Source organism: Gekko japonicus, unplaced genomic scaffold (genome assembly GCF_001447785.1).
Source record: "Gekko japonicus isolate JY-2015 unplaced genomic scaffold, Gekko_japonicus_V1.1 scaffold3217, whole genome shotgun sequence".
NCBI classification, from domain to species: domain Eukaryota; kingdom Metazoa; phylum Chordata; class Lepidosauria; order Squamata; family Gekkonidae; genus Gekko; species Gekko japonicus.
In genome coordinates, this window is record NW_015162050.1 from 83,523 (window position 1) to 105,168 (window position 21,646).

The 21,646-nt window shown below is 46.3% G+C and overlaps 1 protein-coding gene across 1 annotated transcript in view; it reads right to left on the minus strand.

Moving 5' to 3' along the window:
- The window catches only part of LOC107105604 (sciellin-like), a 90,321-nt gene that overhangs the window by 31,800 nt on the left and 36,875 nt on the right, over positions 1-21,646 (minus strand). The window contains exons 4-10 of the mRNA XM_015405599.1: positions 20,570-20,632; positions 16,558-16,626; positions 14,705-14,773; positions 12,837-12,896; positions 9,936-10,004; positions 3,324-3,380; positions 1,442-1,480 (exon numbers count right to left, since the gene is read on the minus strand). Of these exons, the coding sequence (XP_015261085.1) occupies positions 1,442-1,480; positions 3,324-3,380; positions 9,936-10,004; positions 12,837-12,896; positions 14,705-14,773; positions 16,558-16,626; positions 20,570-20,632 (426 nt within the window). The remainder of the gene's footprint in view (positions 1-1,441; positions 1,481-3,323; positions 3,381-9,935; positions 10,005-12,836; positions 12,897-14,704; positions 14,774-16,557; positions 16,627-20,569; positions 20,633-21,646) is intronic.

Consider the following 21,646-nt stretch of genomic DNA (forward strand, 5'->3'; position numbering starts at 1 on the left):
CTCTTCTTCTTCTACAGCTTCCTCTATGGTATGATCCCAGCCTTCCGTTGGCAGGTATTCTAACACTGAATGTGGACTGGTTTCACCTTGCAGCTGGATTGCCATTATAGTGTGGCTTTTATTTTTGGCAGCTTCCTTGATGAACTGTAGCATTCCCAGTTCTGCCACTGGTATACCATCAAGCTCCACTGCCAAAGGATGCCACAAGCAGCAGCACAACCCCACAATTAATGTGTTGTGGGCTTGGGTAACAACTGGGAATGTTTCCTTCACTATGAATCTCCATGTATCTTGTCAACTAGGGCAGTGAACTCACTCTGCTTGCTATTACTTGAGGAATTCAAAACTAGCAGCGTGTAGGAGAGGGAGCGTTCTCAGTGGCCACACCAGAGCTGTGGGATATTCTTCCCCATATCATGCAGCATTGAACAGATTATGGCAAGGACATGCTCGTTACACCGTCTGGAATCGGCCCTCCCAGAAAGACATAAAGCCAACATAGGACAGTACCACTGAAACCTAATCCTGCCAGACAACCCAGAGGAATGCCATATGATTGATGGTATCAAATGCCACACAGAGGTCCAGGAGAACCAACAAGGATACCGCTCCCCCACCAGTAGATCGGTATAGATCATCTCACTGGGTGACCAAACTGGTTTCCATACCATGACCTGCTCAGCATCCAAACTGGAAAATACTCAGGCTGTGGTCAGACGTGCAGTTCGATCCACTGTTGTCCCACCTCTAATTAATCCAGGTTATTTTGTAACAGAGAATATTGATCACACTCACCCCTTTTAGCACACTTCAAAGCATTTTTACCCTGTCCTAGATTGATCAGACTAGCAGCCAGGGAATGTTACTGTTGGCCATTTTTAAAAAAGTTTGTCCTTTGAGTGTGCTCACAAGCCCTGATGAGCCTGCTGGGATATGTAATTCACTGCCATCCTTCCTCTCTAAAATTTTCAATTAACCTCTTCCCCAAAGCACAGGAAAAAGCTGAAGTATAGAGGCGTCTTTCTTTGAAAGTTTTTAAAAAGAAAACAACGTTTTGAGCAGCACCTGTGGGAGAGGGAGAGAGAGGTGCGAATATGCAGTTATGCGCACATCGCTAACTAGTAAAAAAATGGCGGCTAGAAAACAAGAGACCACTCAGATCTGCCTGGTAGCTTGGGTGCACAACAGAGCAATCAGACAACAGGAAATCCATTTTGAAACCATTTTGAAACAGAACCGGACTTTCACAGATATCAAAGAAACACGCAGTAAAGGGGGAGGGGGGAACAGGACACAGATAACTGGGGCACAACAGAAAGATGTTGCTGTCTGATCGTGCATTTTAAATCTGTAAGGGAACAGCAATGGATCAAACTGCATGTCTGATCACAGCCCCAGATAATTTCAAAGAAGTGTAAATACAATGAAATAAAATACATACATCTTTGGTCCTCCAGGTTTGTCTGAAGCTGAGGCCACTCTGAAGAAAAGAAAGAAAGAAAAATCCCACTTAAAAATAGTTATTGCAATATTTCAGTCATGTTCTATTTTCAAACGCCCCAAAGTAGTTCTCAGTTTTCACAACACAGTTTCCATCAGGGCTATTTTTGGGCAGGAACGCACAGGAACAGAGTTCCGGCTGACTTCAGAGTTGGCCATGCCCACTACAGCCAAAACCTCTGCGTGCATGGCGACAGAGGGAAGGCCTGGAGAGTGACCCCCTCGGCGACTCTGAGGCAGGCGGGCCAGGGGGCCCCCTGGAAGGATCGGGGAGGCATTTAAATGCCTCCTCGTGCCTTCCCTAGCCTGTCCAAGGGCTGGCTTGCCCAAGCTCCCTGCAGCCGCGGGGCGCCTGAGCAAGCCAAGGGAAGGAAGGAAGACACGGGTGCGGCCTAATATGCTAATGACCTAGGGGGTATGGCCTAATATGCTAATATCTGTCATTGGGTGTGGCCTATTATGCTAATGAGTTCCTGCTGGGCTTTTTCTACAAAAAAAGCCCTGGTTTCCATACTTCACAACACTGACATGCCCCATCTTTCTTAGGAGACAGTCGGTACTCAAAATGGGGGACGACAATAGATATCATTAAAATATTAAAATTAAATTAATTAAAAGCATATAGCTTGGAAACATGTAATTAAGAACAGTTAAGCAACAGCCCAGTCAAACCTCCCTAATTCTAGGGCCGAGTTCAACACCAACGGCTACCTTGGCACATTCCCGAAGTTCAGTCAGACATAAACCCCGGAGCAACGTCGCGTTTTCTCGTCTAGGGCAAAACCCAGTAATCACAGACTTGCAATGCACAAAATATTATGTGTTTCTGGGTTTCAAACAGTAGGTGTTAACTTCTTCCCTTCATCTGCAGCAGTGAGGACGTCCAGGGTGGTATTTCCAGAGTCAAAGGGCACAGACAGGATATTTGACATAGGTGCAAAGCTAGTGAAAATGATACTGGTGAAACTGTATTCAGCACAGGAAGTTCTAGCCCCAAACAACTCCAGCAGTTAGGGCAGCCGGCTTCCAAGGTGGCGCCTAGAGATCTCCTGGAATTACAAGTGATCTCCAGCCAACAAAGAAGAGTTCCCCTGGAGAAAATGGCTGCTTTGGAGGGTGGGCTGTATGGCAGTTTACCCAGCTGAGGTCCCCCCCCCAAATCCTGCCGTCCCTAAACTCCATTCCCAAATCTCCAGTAATTTCCAAACCTGGGGTTGGCAACCCTATCCAGCATCAACTTAGCTAGGAAACGAAGAGGCGAGTATCCTTTTTTGTGTGTATTTGTGTGTGTGTGTTTATGTGCTTGCGAGCCTGGAGGTTGTGGTGACTTCTGGCGACCCCTAGTGGGACTAGGACATTTCAGAGAGGTGGTTTGATAATACCACCTCTGCGTCCCGGCCTTGGTATTCCTTGGAGGTTGCCCTTCCAAGTACTTTCCAGGGTCGGACCCGCTTAGTTTCCGAGATCTGGCAAGATCAGGCTTGCCTGGGCTATCCAGGTGAGTATTCCTCTTGACCTGATTGCAGCTCCTGTACTTGCGAGTACCTTTAATATCCACAATCCTTCAAAGTCTGGCTGTGATTCAGTTTACATATCCAAGGGTTGGCCACCAAGTGTACACTCGGTAACGAAACGCAGCCAGCCAAGCAGGGCTCGCTAACAAATACACCTGCATACGATATCCAGGTTTGTTGCGTTCACCTTTTACATTTTAGGTGCCCGCTTAAGAATGACTTTGGTGCACTCTTAATAACATGACGTGTGAATCTGCCATAAATTTATTCTCTTTTAAATAGATACACAAATATCATGCTTGTCCTTACTGTTTCTTATCATTTGTGACGACGGCTGCAGCTGAATTTGGCGGAGTCCAGGACTGCCTAGACAAAGAAACAGAAGCACTGAATTCATTTACACATTGAACACATGAATATTTTCCAGGAGATATGTAAAGGATTGTGAACGAGAACATGTGTGCGTTGTTTAGACACACCCCAAGGACATCAAAGAGAGGGGAAGGCAGAAGACTTTTCATGCCAGGGACCCAGCCCCCGATGATAACCGGTTCTATTTTGATTGACATTTGCTTTGCATGTCAAGAGTTGTTAAGCCTCTTCAGGAGTAAGATTTGCATTGAACAGCGTGATAAAAATACAATAAATATACATGCATGGACAGACATAACACTTAGCAATTTGCATAGATAACACTTTAAGCCTGTTGCAGGAACTTTATTATATCACCAATCTTTTCAACTCATCCCAACAGTACTGAAGCATTGAGGCTAAGAGACAGTGGTATGAATAAAGTCACCCAATTAGGGTTGCCAGGTCCAACTCAGGAAATATCTGGGGACTTTGGGGGTGGAGCCAATAGCAAGGATGTGACATCACTTTTGTGATGTCACTAGGGTTGCCAGGTGAGGCCAACAAGCCCGAAGGGACTTCCATTTAAAAGCATTCCTTCTAAAAGCTTTCCCTCCATTGGAAATAATGGAGGATGGGAACAACTTGTTTTGGGGCTCATAGAATTGGACCCCTGGTCCAATCTTTTTGAAATGTGGGTGGTGTTTTTTTTCAGGAGAGGCACCACCAGCTATGCTGAAAATTTGGTGCCTCTGCCTCAAAAGATAGCCCCCCCCTTAGAGTCCCAGATACCCATGGATTGATTCTCCATTATACCCTACGGGGACCAGTCTCCATTATACCCTACGGGGACCAGACTGCTTTCTGACAGTCCTGAAGTGGGGGGAGGGGCTCCAAACCAGGGGATCCCCTGCCCCCAGCTGGGGACTGGCAACCCTACAGCCAATGGGTTCATGTTTGAGGCAAAATTTGAACTCGGAACTTTCTAGTTTACAGTTTGGCCTGTTAGGCCAGTGGCTGTTAACCTTTTCTGACTCGGGACCCACCTTTAACCCTAGGGCTGCCAACCTCCAGGTGGGGGTGGGGCTAGAGATCTCCTAGAATTACATCTGATCTCCAGACTACATAGATTATTTATTTAAAGCACTTTTCCTACTTCTCCCGGACAAAATGGCTGCTTTGGAAGGTGGACTTGTGGCATTATACCCTACGGAGGTCCCTCCTCTCCCTAAAGCCCACCCCCCACCATAAAATCTCCAGGTATTTCCAAACACGGAATTGATAACTCCATTTAACACCCCCCTCCCGATAGCATCAGTGACCCTGTAAGATGTAAGCATGTAACATCAGAATCATGTGACAGGAAGAGGAGGAGCCAGAGTCTCTGTCCCCTGGCTGTGCAAAAGAAGTAATCTCTTCTACCGGTGTGTGGCATCACCTTGCTGTTCTATTGCTATTCTTAGAATAGGCTCAAAACAAAGTAAAGGGTATGGCCGCCTTGCTCTGTACCCACAGGCCTTAGCAGCAGGTCCTTCCAAAAAGTGACCTGAAAGCATTTCTGTAAGGGCTGATGGCTTGGCAGTAGGGTTGCCAAGTGGCACTTACCTTGCCGGCGGGGGACTCCCGTATGGATCCTGGCGCGTGCCGCATGCATGTCACAGGGAAGTGACGTCATGACGCCGGGAACGCTGGGGGCGGGGCCACGACCATACAAGGGAAAACCATAGAGTTTTCCCTTCTATGGCTGTGGCCCCGCCCCCAGCGTGCCCGGCGTCATGACGTCACTTCCCTGTGACGTGCACACTGGGGCAGGGTTCCCCCCGGGGCCCGATTCCCCGGCGTCGGGGAATGGGCCTCTGGGGCGGGGGTTTTTCCACCCCCCGGGGAGACTTGGCAGCCCTACTTGGCAGGTGGGGCTCTGAGGCCAACCTGAGGGTCCTAACCCATGGGCTGAAATGGGGTTGCCAACCTCCAGGTGGGACCTGGGGACCCCCAGGAATTACAGCTCCTCTCCAGACTACGGAGATCAGTTCCCCTGGAGAAAATGGATGCTTCGGAGGGTGGACTCTAGTTGCAAAGCATGTATACAAGGTTATACTATATTAATTCTCCGTGAGCAGTATGGGTAAAAATACCTCCAGTCTTCTGAATAAATCAGAAGAGCCATTTGAAATGTAAAGAGAATTCTTTTGAAAGCTGACTTTTTAGATTCCATGCTGCCAAAAACCAAAAAAGGCTGAAGATGCAAAATATGTAATTTAATTGTATTAGAAAAAGCTCACAGCGCTGGTGAAGTCTCTCACTAAAAGCGCCGATGCAGAAGTGTTCTTGAAAATCATGTGAACATGCTTGAAACCCAGCCTCACTACAACAACAACAACAACAAATGTATTCACAGCAAAAAGCCAGCACTCTAATACAACAAACTAACTCAAACTAAATTCATACAACCACAAGCATAAATATTTTAATCATCCCAGCCTCACTATTTAATTGATGAGACTGAGAAAACCACAGTTACTGCCAGGATTTCAGGCTACTTTTTTTTAAATAATCCAGAGCCAGTAACATACAATCAACATGTCAAAAGACTTGACTGAGGGAGTATGCTTTTCGTATTGCTGGATAGAGGAACCTACTCTCAATTGTGTGTTATTTTGACGTTTTATGCACGGAACAACTTCAGTGACACCCTCTTGTTTACATATTTCTATGCCTTTCATCAAATAATCACAAGGAGTCATGCATCTCAAACGTGTGTAGCATTATGAATGCAGTTTTAAAGTCTGTACCCAGTGAGTCTCAAAAAACGGAAAGGTTATTTTCAGAGGGGTAGCCGTATTGGCCTGGTGGTAGTGGAAAGGTCCACCAAATCGCAGCTGATGTCTAGCAACCCTGGCGGTAGGGTTGCCAAGTTGTACCTTGTCCTGAAGCGGGGGACTCCCGGGTCGATCCTGGAGCGCGCACGCACCGCATCCATGTCACCAGGAAGTGATGCGACCACGCCGGGCACGCTGGGGGCGGGGCCACGACCATCCGAGGGAAAACCATAGAGTTTTCCCTCGGATAACTGTGGCCCCGCCCCCAGCGTGCCCGGCGTGGTCACGTCACTTCCTGGTGACGTGCACGTTGGGGTGGAGTTCCCCCTGGGGCCCGATCCGCTGGCGGCGGGGAACGGGCCTCTGGGGCGGGGGTTTCCCTGCTCCCCAGGGGGACTTGGCAAGCCTACCTGGTGGGGTTTTCAAGGCAAGAGACTATCGGAGGAGGTTTACCATCGCCTGCCCCTGCATAGCAGTCCTGGACTTCCTTGGAGGTCTCCCATCCAAGCACTAACCAGGACTGACCCCGCTTAACTTCTGAGAGCTGAGGCTGACAAAAGATGAGCTGAGGTGGTCTGCCATTGCCTTCCCGTACATAGCAATACCAGTCTTCCTTGGTGGTCTCTCATCCAAGCACTAACTACGGTGGACTTTGCTTAGCTTCCGAGACCTGACAAGATGGGGCTAGCCTTGGCCATCCAGGTCGGGGCATGCCAGTCCACCGCTGTAAAATTTAACAAAAGGCCAGAGACCCTTTAAAGGCTAATAAAAACTCCTTCCAGCATAAACGTCCATGAATCACCACATTCCAGGTTTAATTAACATCTGATGAAGTGAGCTCCAACTCACTAAAATTGATGCTGGAGCTTACAGTGTAATTCAACACAGGTACACCCTTCCAATTCCTTTGAGGTCAATGGGTTTAGAAGGCTATTTTAGGATCACCCTGCAAATGTGGCTCGTCTTCAAGGTGCCACTGGAGTTCTGTTTAATTAGGCGTACTACCAGGCAGAAATGCACCTAGTGAGTGGTATAATTTGGAAGAAGGAGGCTGAAATAAATGTTCCATGAATGGGGGCTGTGGCCTGGGCATCCAGGGCAGGGCTCAGTTTTGCAACACAGAGTCAGTGGCAGAGCATCTGCTTGGCTTTCAGAAAGTCCCAGGTTCTATCCCCGGCATCTCCAGGTAAAGGACAAGGGAGCTGGCGGTGCGAAAGACCTCAGCCAGGGGAGCCGCTGCCAGCCTGAGTAGGCAATACTGACCTTGATGGTCTGATTCAGCAGAAGGCAGCTTCAGGTGTGTTTTTCCAACACAGTGCTTGGCCAACCAGGACATTCATCTGACGGTTCATTCTTGGTCTACCTGTTTGTGGGGCTGAACTTCTGCTCTATAGAATCTCAGGTAGAGAAGGGCCTCTCCCTAAAACATAGGGTTGCCAGTCTCCAGGTGGGGCCTGGGGATCTCCCGCTTTTGCAACTGACCTCCAGCTGACAGAGATCAGCTCCCCTGGAGAAAACAGCTGCTTTGAAGGGGGGACTCTGTGGCATCGTACCGTGCTGAGGCCCCCTCCCCTCCCTAAACCCCACCCTCTCCTGGATCCACCCCCAAAGTCTCCAGGCATTTTCCAACCCTACTAAAACAACTACCTATGGTCCTTTAACTTGAGCCTGGTGAGGAATGAACCTGTGAACCTTCCGCATGCAACAAGCACGGCCTACCTACCCTCCCATGAAGGACGTAGAGACATTGGCGATTTTAGCATTCAAACGGGATAACGAGATAGAAAGAGAAAGAAAAGTAGCTCAGCCTTTGAAGTCACTGAAGATTTCTTCCTTTTGAATCACTCCAGCCTTTCCATAAATCAATCTGCAGGGCTTTAAAAAGCATTATCTACAAGAAAGCTCATCACTGGCTTCTATCGTGACCCTGTCTCTCTCCATAGCCTTTTTTAAAAATTCTTTTTAAAGCAAACATTATGACCCAGTGCCTGATTTTAGATTAGCACTAGCAACAACTGAGTCCTTGAAAACACTTGTGCATTCCTCTAAAGTGTACTTCCTCTAACATTCATAATAAGTAACTGAAAAAGTGTGCGGGCCCACGAGAGCTCATACCTTGAATAAAACTTTGTTGGTCTTAAAGGTGCCCCTGGACTCTAATTTCCCCCCCCCCCTGCTGCTTCAGACCAACACGGCTAACCACCTGGGTCCATAATAAGAATTAAACTGTTTTAATTGGTACATTAATCTACTAAAATATAACCTGGGCAGTGTTAAGAGCTGAGAGGTAAGGGTGTGTTTGTTTTGGTTTTGGAGCGTTACTACAGCCAGGAATTAAAAAAGTGAAGATAGCCTTTGTTTATTCGAGAAGGGTAGCCGTGTTAGTCTGTCGTAGCAAAACAGAACAGTCCAGCATGAGTTTTTGTGAGACACTGGGCTATTCTGCACTTCTTATTTTTATCGTTTTTGTGCCCATACTGCAGCAGGGATTTCCCCCTTTTCGGCCTGTGTTTTGCTCCCTCTAGTGGTCACGCCGATATTTTGTCACTGTATCTCCAGCTTATTTCCCTGCACTTTTAAAGCTGGTGATACAACAATGAAATATTGAAGCAACCACTAGAGGGAGCAAAACACGCGCAGAAAAGAAAAAAACACAGATGCAATAAGGGCACACAAGGGATGAAATAACATGCAAGGGAAACCCAAGAGCCAGGGCTGCTGACCACCAGGTGGGGCTGGGAGTTCTCCTGAAATTACAACTGATCTGCAATCTACAGTGATCAGTTCTAATGAAAGAAATGACATTTTTAGACAGTGGATTCTATGGCATCCCATCATGACTGGGTTCTCTTCCATCTCCAAACTCTACCCTTCACCTCCAAACCTCCAAGGATTTCCCAGCCTGGAGTTGGCAACCCTAGCCTCCCTTCTTTGGATGCCCTGTGATTTACACCTGAAGAAGTGAGATCTGACGCACGAAACCTCATGCTGGAATAAATGTTATTGGCCTTTAAGGCGCCACCGCTGGACTTCTGTTTTGTTTAGCCTTGAAATGAAAACATAAGCTGTCTCGTGGCTCTCTGCAATATCTCAAAAAGGTACCTACTTTCAGGTCTCGGTAAGATGAATTTTTTTTAATTGGTTGACCGTCCTAGTAATAAGTATTTAAATACTACGCCCCTCAATCATTGACTTTATAGCCCATCTGAGAGTGTTAGAGTGCAACTCTACGCAAAGTCACACCCTTCTCTTTGAAGTCTATGGATTTGGAAGGGTGTAACTTTCCTTGGGCCTGTTCTGTTAATGCGTTGGCATGAGCCTCCGCCTTATTTCTATTGCCGACTGCCTGACGCAATGCAAAATACAAATAATGGGCACATTCCAGCCAAAATTAAGCACCTTAGCATTTAAACTTTCTCTTGCTGAAGTGAACATGACTTTGGCTGAACTGCAGGAGGTAATATCTGTGGCTTTATTTACAACACTTTTGCGGGGTTTTTTACCCCACAATGTTTAGCTCAAGCAGAGATTCCTCTTGTGATTTCAAAATGTGCAAAAAAAAGAGTCAGTTTTTCAAACTTAGGTAAAAAATCAGTAGAGTTGCTCCATATGTGTTGGTCGGATATGAAGCCATGAGTTTTCAAACATTTGCACAGACGTAGTTAAAATAGCTTGAGGACCAATGGTGTTCATGCATTTCCTAACATTTTAGAAGTGAACAAAAACTTTGATTAAAAATTACAGTTCTTACCTTTTGTGGTGTTCCCTGTGGTCAGTGGGGGGCTTCTGGCCTGGAACGGGGGGAGGCATCCATGACTGCCTGTTCAGAATGAATGGACAATTGCTTGTTTGGTGAGCTCTTTCATATGTGGATGGAAAAAATCTAAGATGTTTTGCAGCCTGTAGGTCAATTCAAGTCCCACTTCAACCCTCGCATCAATGTGACTTTAAAATGTTCAACTTTTGCTGGATTGCGCCAACTGAATTTTTCATTTCAAGAAGATTCAAAGCTTGCCATCATTTATTTCTGCTTTTTTCCTTCTCTTAGTAAAAAAATCAGAGACGAAATGTCTTTCCAAGGTCCTTAAGTAGAACGATCTCAGGAATAAAATTGCCAGTTCTCCCCCAAGAAGAGGAGAAGAGCATGTGTTTATACTGCGCTTTTCTTTAAGGAGTCTCAAAGTGGCTTACGATCGCCTTCCCTTCCTCTCCCCACGACAGACACCTTGTGAGGCAGGTGGGGGCTGAGAGAGTTCGGAGAGAACTGTGACTGGCCCAAGGTCACCCAGCAGGCTTCATGTGGAGAAGTGGGGAATCAAACCCAGTTCTCCGGATTAGAATCCACTGCTCTTAACCATGGGGTTGCCTGCCAGGTCCTTTGGACTAGCTGGCATGGTAATGGGGGGTAAACTTACCGGAAGCAGGGAGGAGCACCGAAAATAAGCGTGACATGCCTACATGAGCCAGAAGTGATGTAGGCACATCGGGGGTGATGCTCTGGTTTTGGGACAAAAACTCTATGGTAGAATTAGCTTCTAATGTAGGGTTTTGACCCAAAACCAGAGCATACCCCCCCATCCCCAATGTGCCCACTTCACTTCCAGATCATGTAGGCATGTCACATTAATTTCTGGTGTTCTTCCCTGTTTGGGGGGGGGGGAATTCACCTTCTAAGCCAGCTGGCCAGCAGTGGAGAGGTGGGGTCTGAAAGCAGGGGACCCCCACCTCCATCGGGGGGAGGGTGGTCTGGCATCTCTACTTAACCACTACACCATGCTGGATCACAGCTATTGCTCAGGTTTGGGTTGGTTTTTTTTTACCTCATCTCCTCAGAAAGCGGTCATCACCAAGTGGGATTTTCCCACTTCCCCCTCTTGCCACAACACATTGAGCCCCCCTCCCCAATATTGTTCCTGGAGGTCAGCAGACTACCAGGAACAGAATAAAGGGGTCAGACTGAGAAACTGGCAGAAATTGTTGACCCGATGGAAGGGCCCATCATTCTTTCGAACTGTGTAGTGCAGAGTCACAAAAGCAATCTCTGGCATCTTCATTTTAAAGAATATCAGGACAGAGGTGGGAAGGGCCATTGCCTGAAGTGACAGAAGGTTCTAGAATTCTCTCTGGAGTTTTCTCCTAACACTACCGATCATGCTGCATTCTTCCACATGCAATTCTATACACACAGAGAGAGGGGGGAAACACCCCCCCCGAAAACACATAAAAGGCTCTCCATGCCATGTATATCACACGAAAACAGAAACATCGTAAGAGTTGAAAAATGTTTATTGCAGCATAAGCTTCCATGGACTAGAGTTAATTTCACCAGATACACAGTGGCCTCATGCATTTGATGAAGTGAGTTCCAGCACACAAAGAGCTTGCTTATTTTTTAATTTAATAGGCTGAAGTGTGAAACCAAGACAGGGTGCTGCTAACACAAATTATTTCTAGCATTACCAAGGTTCCCCCCCCCCTCGGTTTTTGGAGGCCCTTTTGCCAAGAGCCTGAACTGTAGACACTGATGCCATGTTAGAGACAAATTTAGGCACTTGTGAGGACACGCAATGAAAGGAACTGGTTTGTTTGATTTGTTTTCAATCCCCTTACTATGCTGAGGATTATTAGGAAGGGGACTGAAAACCAATCAGCCAGTATCATAATGCCCCTGTATAAATTGATGGTGCAGCCTCATTTGGAATATTGTGTACAGTTCTAGTCATCACACCTCAAAAAAGATATTGTAGCATTGGAAAAGGTACAGTAAAGGGCAATTAGAATGATTAAGGGGATGGAATAACTTCTCTATGCAGAAAGGTTAAACAGATTAGGGCTCTTTAGCTTGGAGAAACAATGACCGAGGGATGACATGATAGAGGTTTACATTATGCATGGGATCAGATAGAGAAAGAAGTACTTTTCTCCATTTCTCACCATATAGGAACTTGGGGGCACTCAATGAAATTAATGAGCAGTAAGCTTAGAACAGATAAAAGGAAGTACTTCTTCGCCCAAAGAGTCATTAACATGTGGAATTCACTGCCACAGGAAATGGTGGTGGCTACAAGCATAGACAGTTTCAAGAGGGGATTGGATAAACATATGGAGCAGAGGTCCATCAGTGGCTATTAGCCACAAGGTATAGATGGAACACTCTACGTCTGGGTCAGGGATGCGCTGTACTCTTGTTGCTTGGGGGGCAACAGTGGGAGGGCTTCTGGAGTTCTGGCCCCACTGGTGGACCTCTTGATGGCCCCTGGGTTTGGGCCACTGTGTGACACAGAGTGTTGGACTGATCCAACATGGCTTCTCTTATGTTCTTATGTTCTAACTGGTGATCTTAGCCCCTCCCCCCATGTGCTAAAACAGCCATTATTTTAGAATTTGACAAAGCATGTGGGTGAGGGTGACAAGATCAGCTGTTCCCACCACACTGCAGGCCCAATCAGGACTGGGCCCTTGTGGCATTTTCAAATGGACACTATAACCTCTAGTTTGGCCCCAAGTCTATATAATTTTCTGGCATAAGGAGCAATTCTTCTGCACCACTTAATATTTTGTCTCCCTGGGTCAGCGTCAGTACAAAACATTCATGTTTCCATACACAGTCTATATTCCACAGCAGTAAGAATGAAGAAGTCCTGTTAAATACCTTTTCTTCTTCACTGGAGATACGACGTTGTCCATGTTCCCAGGTACAAAATATCCCTTGCTGAGAGAAAGGCACAGTTGACGGTTTTCAGACATAATTTAAGATCTCAGAAAGATAGCAACATGGTCTACCACAAGGTTAGTCCTTCCTTTACAAGAACTAATGATGCACCCCATTTGATAATGTAACTAATGCATTCAAAAGCAATGGCACCAAACTAGAAATCCCCCAGTTGGGTTTTTCATACAGTTAACATTAAATGTACTTAATTTTGCTATAAACATGCCAAATTTAACATTATTGAACTTAGCTTTCCGTACAATGTATTAATTCTGGCTGTTTTTTGTTAATTAAAAAAAAGGATAACAACTGTTATTGTTAAAACAATTTAAATAAGATCGGTCTCTTTAGAAGTAAATTTATTCTTCAAATCTAGTAAGGGAACCTATCCTGATGGCCAAGTGCTTCTAAATATCATCAGCCAGATGTTCTCTTTGGCTATAAAATTATGCATGGTATGGAGAGAGTGGACAGGGAGAAGTTTTTCTCCTCCCATAATCCTAGAACCCCAGGGTCATCCACTGAAGCTGAAGGATGGGAGATTCACACAGACCATAGTTAAACTGTGGAACTCGCTGCCACAGGATGTGGTGGTGCCCACCAACGTGGAAGGCTTTAAAGGGGGAGTGGACAAATTCAGGGAGGACGAGGCTATCCATGGCTACTAATCCTGATGGATATCTATTCCCTCCCATATCAGAGGCAGTATGTCTCTTTAAATCAGTTGCTGGGGAGCGGGGTGGGGTGAGGGATGCTGTTGCAGCCATCCTACTTGTGGGCTTCCTAGAGGCAGCTGCTTGGCCACTGTGTCAACAGAATGCTGGACTTGATGGAACTTTGGTCTGACCCAGCAGGGCTCTTCTTATCTTCTTATGTAATTTTTCCCCCCTCACTCCCTGGCTCTTGGAGTGTATGTGTCACAGTGTATTGGGCCATTACTGGAAATCGTAGGCTCTTGCGCTCATTTCATATCCCCATCAAGATTCCTCTTGAGTGGGTATGTGTTTCTCCAATAACCTGCAACCGGGCTGGATTGAGAAACTGGAGGTGTCTTCAGCCCCACACCGTGGCATGGATAGGCCAAGCTAGCCCAATCTTGGAAGCTAAGCAGGGGCAGCCCTGGTTAGTATTTGGATGGGAGACCACCAAGGAAGTCCAGGGTCATGATGCGTAGTTAGGCAGTGGCAAACCATCTCTGCACGTCTCCTGCCTTGAAAACCCCAACAGGGGTCGCCATAAGTCAACTGTGGCTTGACGGCACTTCCCGCCACTACATGAGCCCTGCACCCACCCCAGTTTCTGACGCTGACCTACTGAGCCAGACAGACTTTCAGATGGTGAAGAAGGGCTCTGGTTGACACTTACGCAAATCCCTCTGCATGCCCATGAAGAGATGGATTATGCTGTGAGAGATCTAAACAGTTTTTTTTTTAATGGATAGATCAATTAGGGAAAATGTATATCTATCTGTGGGGAAAGGTTGGCTGTACCTCTGTTATCCATGATTAGAGGATCAAAGAGACTGTGGTTCTTACGCACGGTAAGGAATGCCAGATTCAAGAGCTGGCACGTTTTTTATAAGACTTGGCTCACACTTGGCTCTCTGTTACATATATTCTCTTGACACTGCACTGGTCCTGCCCCCCTGGCTAGCTTCCATGCCGTTATCAACACCACCTGAACGTTATGCATCCGGCTGGGTGACCACCAGGAAGGAAAGATGATTGCAAAGGAAGAGGCCAGTGTCTTTATACCAAACCTGGTGATGCTGCTTAAATTGAAGACTCTGAAGCCGTGCTCATACATACCCATTATTTGGTCTGCTATCCAAGGCGGGAAACTTATTTGCTTTGTCAGCATTATTCCTGTCAGAAATTCTAAACAAAGAGAAGTAGCAAAATTAAGGCTTTTTGTTTTTGTTTTTTTACTGAAGAACAGAAACTACCTTTTAAAAATGCCTGAATTAAAATGTCAACTTTGGATATATCCTAGCAAAGCAGAAAAACCTTGCCATAACCGCAGCACACAATTGTACAGTGATAATGAGGGGAACGGACTAGAATAACAGCTGACTCAATACAACATTATTGCTTATTTGTTTGGGAAAGTTTGCCGGCTTTCCAAGTTATTTTAATGAAGCTTTTTTATACGAGAAAAGCCAATGAATTATTCAATGTCCCGATATTATTGTACATCCCTTTCTAAATGAGTCTTGCATGACAGGGAGAGATATCAAGTACTTTTGGCAAGTCCTTTAATGAAGAAAGAAAGCGCCTTATGCAATCAAAACAATCCCTCGTTGCTCCGTATGGAATACAGCACTTTTTCTCCACAGTGGCTTTTGGAGATCAATATGATTGGGAGAAGCTCTTCATATATGATTCCTTGTGGGACGCAGTTGAGGAGTTTACAAGTCAAGGAATCTGGAGTCACAGCATTCAGCATTGATTTCATTAAGCCATTAGATTTACATTAAAGAAAAGGCACGTGCCCTTTCCTGGCCTTTATCGATTTTATATCACTGTTGAAAAAAACCTTTTCCTGACGTCCCCTGAAATGGTTCTGCCATCCAGCTCTTGGTATCCGGGCATTCAAGGTGATTTACAATCACAAATAACTTTCTATAAGATAATACACACACACAACTAGGGGTGCCAGGTCTCCCATTGTGGCAGAAGACTTCCCAGGCATCCGCTCCATTGCCCATGGGCACATCAGTGGCCGGCAGGAGGAAAAGAGGGGAAATGGGGGGCTGGCACTGAGCCATCACCTGATGTCACTTCTGGCGGAAACTAGAAGTGGGGTCATGGTGTCAGGGGAGATTCTCTAGGGCTTGTCAAAAACTCTATGGTTTAGTCACAAAATACTATAAAAAAATAATCCCCTAAAGGGAATCAGTATTTCCACCGAAGTTACTCTTCCGCTACCTTACTCAAAACCACAATTTAGTTCTTCTAGATAAAACTGGCAAAATACCTTTGCAAGGCACTTACTACTTATCACATCTGTGTCCCACCCTTTCTCAGAGGAGCTCAGAACTTCAGACATGGGGCCATTCCACTGTATCATCGCAACACCACTATGGAGTAAGTTCAGTCTAAGCACAGTTACACCCTTTCAAGTCTACTGAGGTCAAAGGGCTCAGAAGGGTGTAGCTCTGTTTATGAGAGCATTGTTAGGCGGAGAGGTAGCAATTTGCCTATGGTCATCTCGTGAGCTTCATGAATGAATGCACATTTGAACCTAGGTCTCACCAGTCCAAATGCAACTATTTGCTGTACCTGGGTCTCCCCTGCACCACAGGTATAAGAACATAAGAACATAAGAGACGCCAATGTTGGATCAGGCCAAAGGCCTATCTAGTCCATCACTCTGTCATACAGTGTCCAAAAATACCAGGTGCCATCAGGAGGTCCACCGGTGGGGCCAGGACATTAGATGCCCTCCCACTGTTGACCCCCCCAAGCACCAAGAAGACAGAGCATCACTTGCCCCAGAGCCCCTATCTATACCTTGTGGCTAATAGCCAATGATGGACAGTCTGATTGAAATAACAAGCATAGCCTGTTTGAGCCATCCAAGAACCTCATTATATCCCATCACAGTAATGTAAAAGACCAGCAAATGCAAGGCGATAAAATAGTATCTCTAAGTCCAATACCTATTGAGAGCAGTGTCCGATCCATAATGGCTAAGTGAAGCTTTCTTTTCATCCTTTTCATCCGTGTTCCTGTCAATAAGAAAGATGAGTTAATTATCACAATGGTGGGATGTTATAGACATTTAAAGATGACTTTCAACCTCCAAAGTAAACAAATTAATCTGCCAGCTGGTTGACCTCTGGCATTGTGAATTAATGAATACATCACACTATCTTAGCTGAGGTTATTATTTGAGGATATTTAATAAACGTTGTAGTTTTCCTTGACTAAGTACTATTAATAAGTCAATGACTGATAGGAAACTGTCTTCATGCTCCCACAAAATCATCAGGTTTGTGCATGTGGACACACAGTAATATCCCGAGTAGTAAATATTCTACCACAGTTGTCCAACCCAAATTAACCTATTTGAATGTGGACTGATTTAACCATGGTGATCAATCCCTAACACGTGTAAAGGGCCATCAAGCCATAGCCGTGAGTGAGACACAGAGGTGGTTTGCCATTGCCTTCCTCTGCAGAGTTTTCCTTGGTGGTCTCTCTTCCAAGTACCAACCCTGCTTAGCTTCTGAGAACGGACGAGATCGGGCTATACCGTGTTGCCTTCCCTCCCCAATCCCTAATACACATGCAATATTTTTTCAACTTTCATTGCATTCTCAGCAGTTTAATAACCCATAAAATAATGTGCAATCAATACGGCAACAGACCGACAAAACCCCAAATAAATCAGCCATGCTCCCTTAAAGTCAATAAAATGCCCTCTTTAGGTATGGATGTCTTACACCTCTTTCGAAGGCGTAGTAGTACCCCCTTACCTCTTCAGGCAGAAGAAGAAGAAGAGAAGAGATTGGATTTATACTCCGCCCTTCACTTGGAGTCTCAGAGCGGCTTACAAACTCCTTTCCCTTCCCCTCCCCACCACAGACACCCTGTGAGGTAGGCAGGGCTGAGAGAACTCTGACACAAACTGCTCTTTCAGGAACAGCTATGCCAGAGCTTGTGACTGACCCAAGGTCACATCAGCAGGTGCAAGTGGAGGAGTGGGGAATCAAACCCGGTTCTCCCAGATTAGAGTCCGCGCACTTAACCACTACACCAAACTGGCTCCAGAAAGGTAGGCCATTCTGACTGAATGCACTGACTGAAAAAGTCCACGCAATGGCAGAGACAGATTGAGCAGCTCTAGAAGGAGGTACATTAAACAGGAGCTGATCCAAAGAGCAGAGCTGAAGAGGCAATCCCTCAGATATGGGGCTCCCAGGACTTACAAGGCTTGAAAGGTCAAAACCAGCACCTTGAATTGAACTTGGAAATCAAGGTAGATGTTCCAAGTCAGGCATAATATGTTCAAATCGGCTTACCCAGCCGACAAACAGGCCATTCTAATAAGATAACTGGCTGTGTCGAATGCCACGAAGAGATCCAACAGAATCAAAAGATCGTCCGCCAGAACAACCAAGGCTGTTTCCATCCTAAAATAGTCCTGAAGCCAGACTGAAAAGGAGCATGGGCAAATAAATAAGACCGTATTCAACCTCTCTCCCACTTCCTTGAAAATGAGAATTTAGATCAGGCTTTTCAGATCTGAGCACTGCGTTCAGGGGCCCAGAACCGACTGGCCCTCCTAAGACAACCAGGGCGTGGGCTTTCTCGGTGGTGGCTCCATCCTGGTGGAATGAGCTCCCAGAGGAGATCAGGGCCCTGTGGGACCTATCAGAGTTCCGCAGGGCCTGTAAAACGGAGCTCTTCCGCCAGGCTTTTGGAGCCGCTGCCACTATCAACAACTAGGATAAGAAGCCCGCTGCCCCGGAATCTATATTAACAGCCTGTACTAGCAGCCGGGAAAGACACCTGAAGACATCTATAGAAGATCTGCGAGCCGGCCATGGGAAGAGAGAGAGTTGATGGTAGCCATCATGAAAATTACTGGAATCTAGCACTTATTAAGGGACTGTAATTTTTTAATATTGTTTTAAAATGTTTTATTATATTATTAAATGTTTTGCTGATTTTAATGTAAGCTGCCCTGAGCCGGCCTCGGTCAGGAGGGCGGGGTACAAATGTGAACAAATAAATAAATAAATCTGCATTCCTATAGCTCCTATGGAAATGTCATGTCCCCCCTGGTTCTCTGCTCCCCTCAAACAGCAGTAGGTAGAACAGACGTATTATCAGCCTGAAACAGGGTTGCCAGGTACCTTCCTGGCCACTGGCGGGGGATAGGGGCCATAGGGTTGCCAGATCCAGCTGGGGAAACTCTTGGAGATTTGGGGGGGGCGCCTGGGGAGGAGGGGGACCTCAGTGGGGTTAGGGTTAGGGTTAGGGTTAGGGGTTAGGGTTTTGTAGGTATATCTTGATTGGTGAGGTAAATACTATTCTGAAGTCAAACAGAAAAATCTTAGTTAAACCAGACTCCTGAATGGATTCAGCCAGCTTGCTGAGGTACAGCAAGCTTCCACAACAGAGGAAATAATGGCAGTCGGGGCACTTTACTAGGGTTTCAGTTCAGTGATGGACTGAATGAGGGACTTAGGAGCAAGTGTCCAACCAGAACCGAATATACTCTCATTAACGGAAGATTCACAGCTAAGGGGTTCTCCTGGGTCAGCCCTGGATGTCTCAGTGGCGGGCAGTGTCCTTCCCTGGTGCAAAAGATCTAGCCGTAAGCGCTGTGATAGTATCCAGGCAACACTTCTGGAAGACGGTTTTTAATGGGCTGATTTGAAGACTGTTTGGAAAGCACAACTGGTTCAGAATGTGGAAGCGAGAATGTCATCTGGATGTAGGGTTGCCAAGTGAAAATTCCTCCGGAGCGGGGGACTCCCGTCTGGCGTCTGGAGCGCCACATCACCCAGAAGTGACATGACGACACAGGGCACGCTGGGGGCGGGGCCACAACCATCCGAGGGAAAACCATAGAGTGCCTGACGTGGTCGCGTCACTTCCAGGTGATGTGCACGTTGGGATGGGGTTCCCCCCGGGGCCCAATCCGCCGCCGGCGGCGAACGGGCCTCTGGGGTGGGCCGATCTGCCGGCAGCGGGGAACGGGCCTCTGGGTCGGGGGTTTCCCCGCCCCCCGGGGGGACTAGGCAGGCCTATCTGGATGGAACAATTTACTCCCATTTTGTAACGTCTTCGCTGGCTGCCAGAGCCCAATAAATAGTACCGGTTTTGACCACTGAAGCCCTACAAGGTCTGAGGCCAGGATATATCAAGGATTGCATTCATCAGGATGAACTTATGTGGTCACCCAGATGTAGGGATGGGAGCTCCGAGTTGGGAAATTCCTGGAGAATTGAGGGTGGAACCTGGGGAGGGTGGGGTTGAGAGAGGGGAGGGACCTCAGCATGGTACAATGCCACAGAATTCACCCTCCAAAGCAGCCATTTTCTCCAAGGGAACTGATCTCTGTCAGCTGGAGAGACAAGATATAATTCCAGGGGGTCCCCAGGTCCCACCTGGAGGCTGGTATCCCTACTCAGATGACCTCGGGAGGCCCTGCTCTGTATTTCTCTCCTCACTTAATAGTCTATTTATGAAACAGAGTTAACGTTCAGCCGTGGCACTGCCTTTCAAGAGAGATTAATCTGGCTGCCTCTTTATTTGTCGCGGGTCAGAGGTCGCTCTGGTTGATGGATAATTAACATTTTTACCTGCTCTTTCCTCATGCTACTGCTGTGACTACCATGTTGCTATTTTATTATAATATTTTTTTAATATTCTTGCTTTTTTAAAAAGAAAAGACAGAAATTAAGCTGCCTTGTAGATTTAAAAGGTTACAAAAGTGGAAGAGTACATGTTAAATAAATAACATCCAGAGCAGGCCTAGAGCTACTGTGGGGCATTTCGGGGGGGGGGGTCTCAAATATGACGCACGCCCCACAACAGCTGCTGCCCCTCTACCCCTCCCCCTCCTCCCACCAACCCAAGAGCAAACTTATGTAGGCTACAGTCCTGCGACTGTTTAGAAAAATGGGTAGGACGGTACAGATTAACATGTTACTGCACCTGTGTAAGCTTTCTTGTGACTTGTATTGGTTCAGGACAACTCTGCCATAGTTTTCTTCAACACTGTAACAGAAGACACATTTGACATCAGCATCGTCATCATTTACAAGCTGCCTAAGCACGGCACACTCGGCAGCGCGCGCGCACGTTTCTGTTCTATGACACCGAGAAGTGGGAAGAGGATGGAACAAAATAGGAATGAGGAGAAAAAAAGCAGAGTAGGGGAAATATTCAACGAGCAACATTTCCATAGAGTTTTGAAAACAAAAAAGCGAGAAATTTATTTCTCTAATAGCCTTGCCCCATCTATTCTAAATCCCCTGCAGTATGATAAAGCTCTGGGCGGATGTTCAGATGGAGTTCTCCCAAGGAGCACTTTTGCACATTTTAGGAGTATACATGGAGCTTTTTATGGGGCTTGTAATGCTGTGATGCTTTTGGTGCACTCAATGGACCTACAGCAAATCCAGGATATGCTGTGACTTTATATGACTTATAATTTGGCTTCGTGGAAGCTGGAATCCTGCAGCTGCATTTCAGTGCTGTTGGGCTTCTAGTCATTAATGTACAATGAACAAACGCCAAAGAACAAGAAACTATGGAATGAAGGCTGTCAATAGGCAAGTTGGCTGGTTCCAACATGTGCAGTAAAGGTTCATATGTTTGAGCCTTGAAGGGTTTGTTCAGATTCTTTCCATGATTCACTGACAAGCTCTGGTACATTATACATGCATGACAGGAAACCACATGAGGTATCAACCTTGCTGAAACTAAGCAGGTCTAGAGTCGTTCAGTGCCTAAATGGCAGAACTCCTGGGAACCCTTTGAGTTTCATGGTGGAAGAAAGGTGGGAGATGGGTCCATCCATCCATCCATCCATCCATCCATCCATCTATCTATCATCTATCTATCTATCTATCCATCCATCTATCCATCCACCCACCCACCCATCCATCCATCCATCCATCTATCCATCCATCTATCCATCCACCCATCTATCTATCTATCTATCTATCTATCTATCTATCTATCAATCTATCTATCTATCCATCTATCCATCCATCTATCCATCCATCC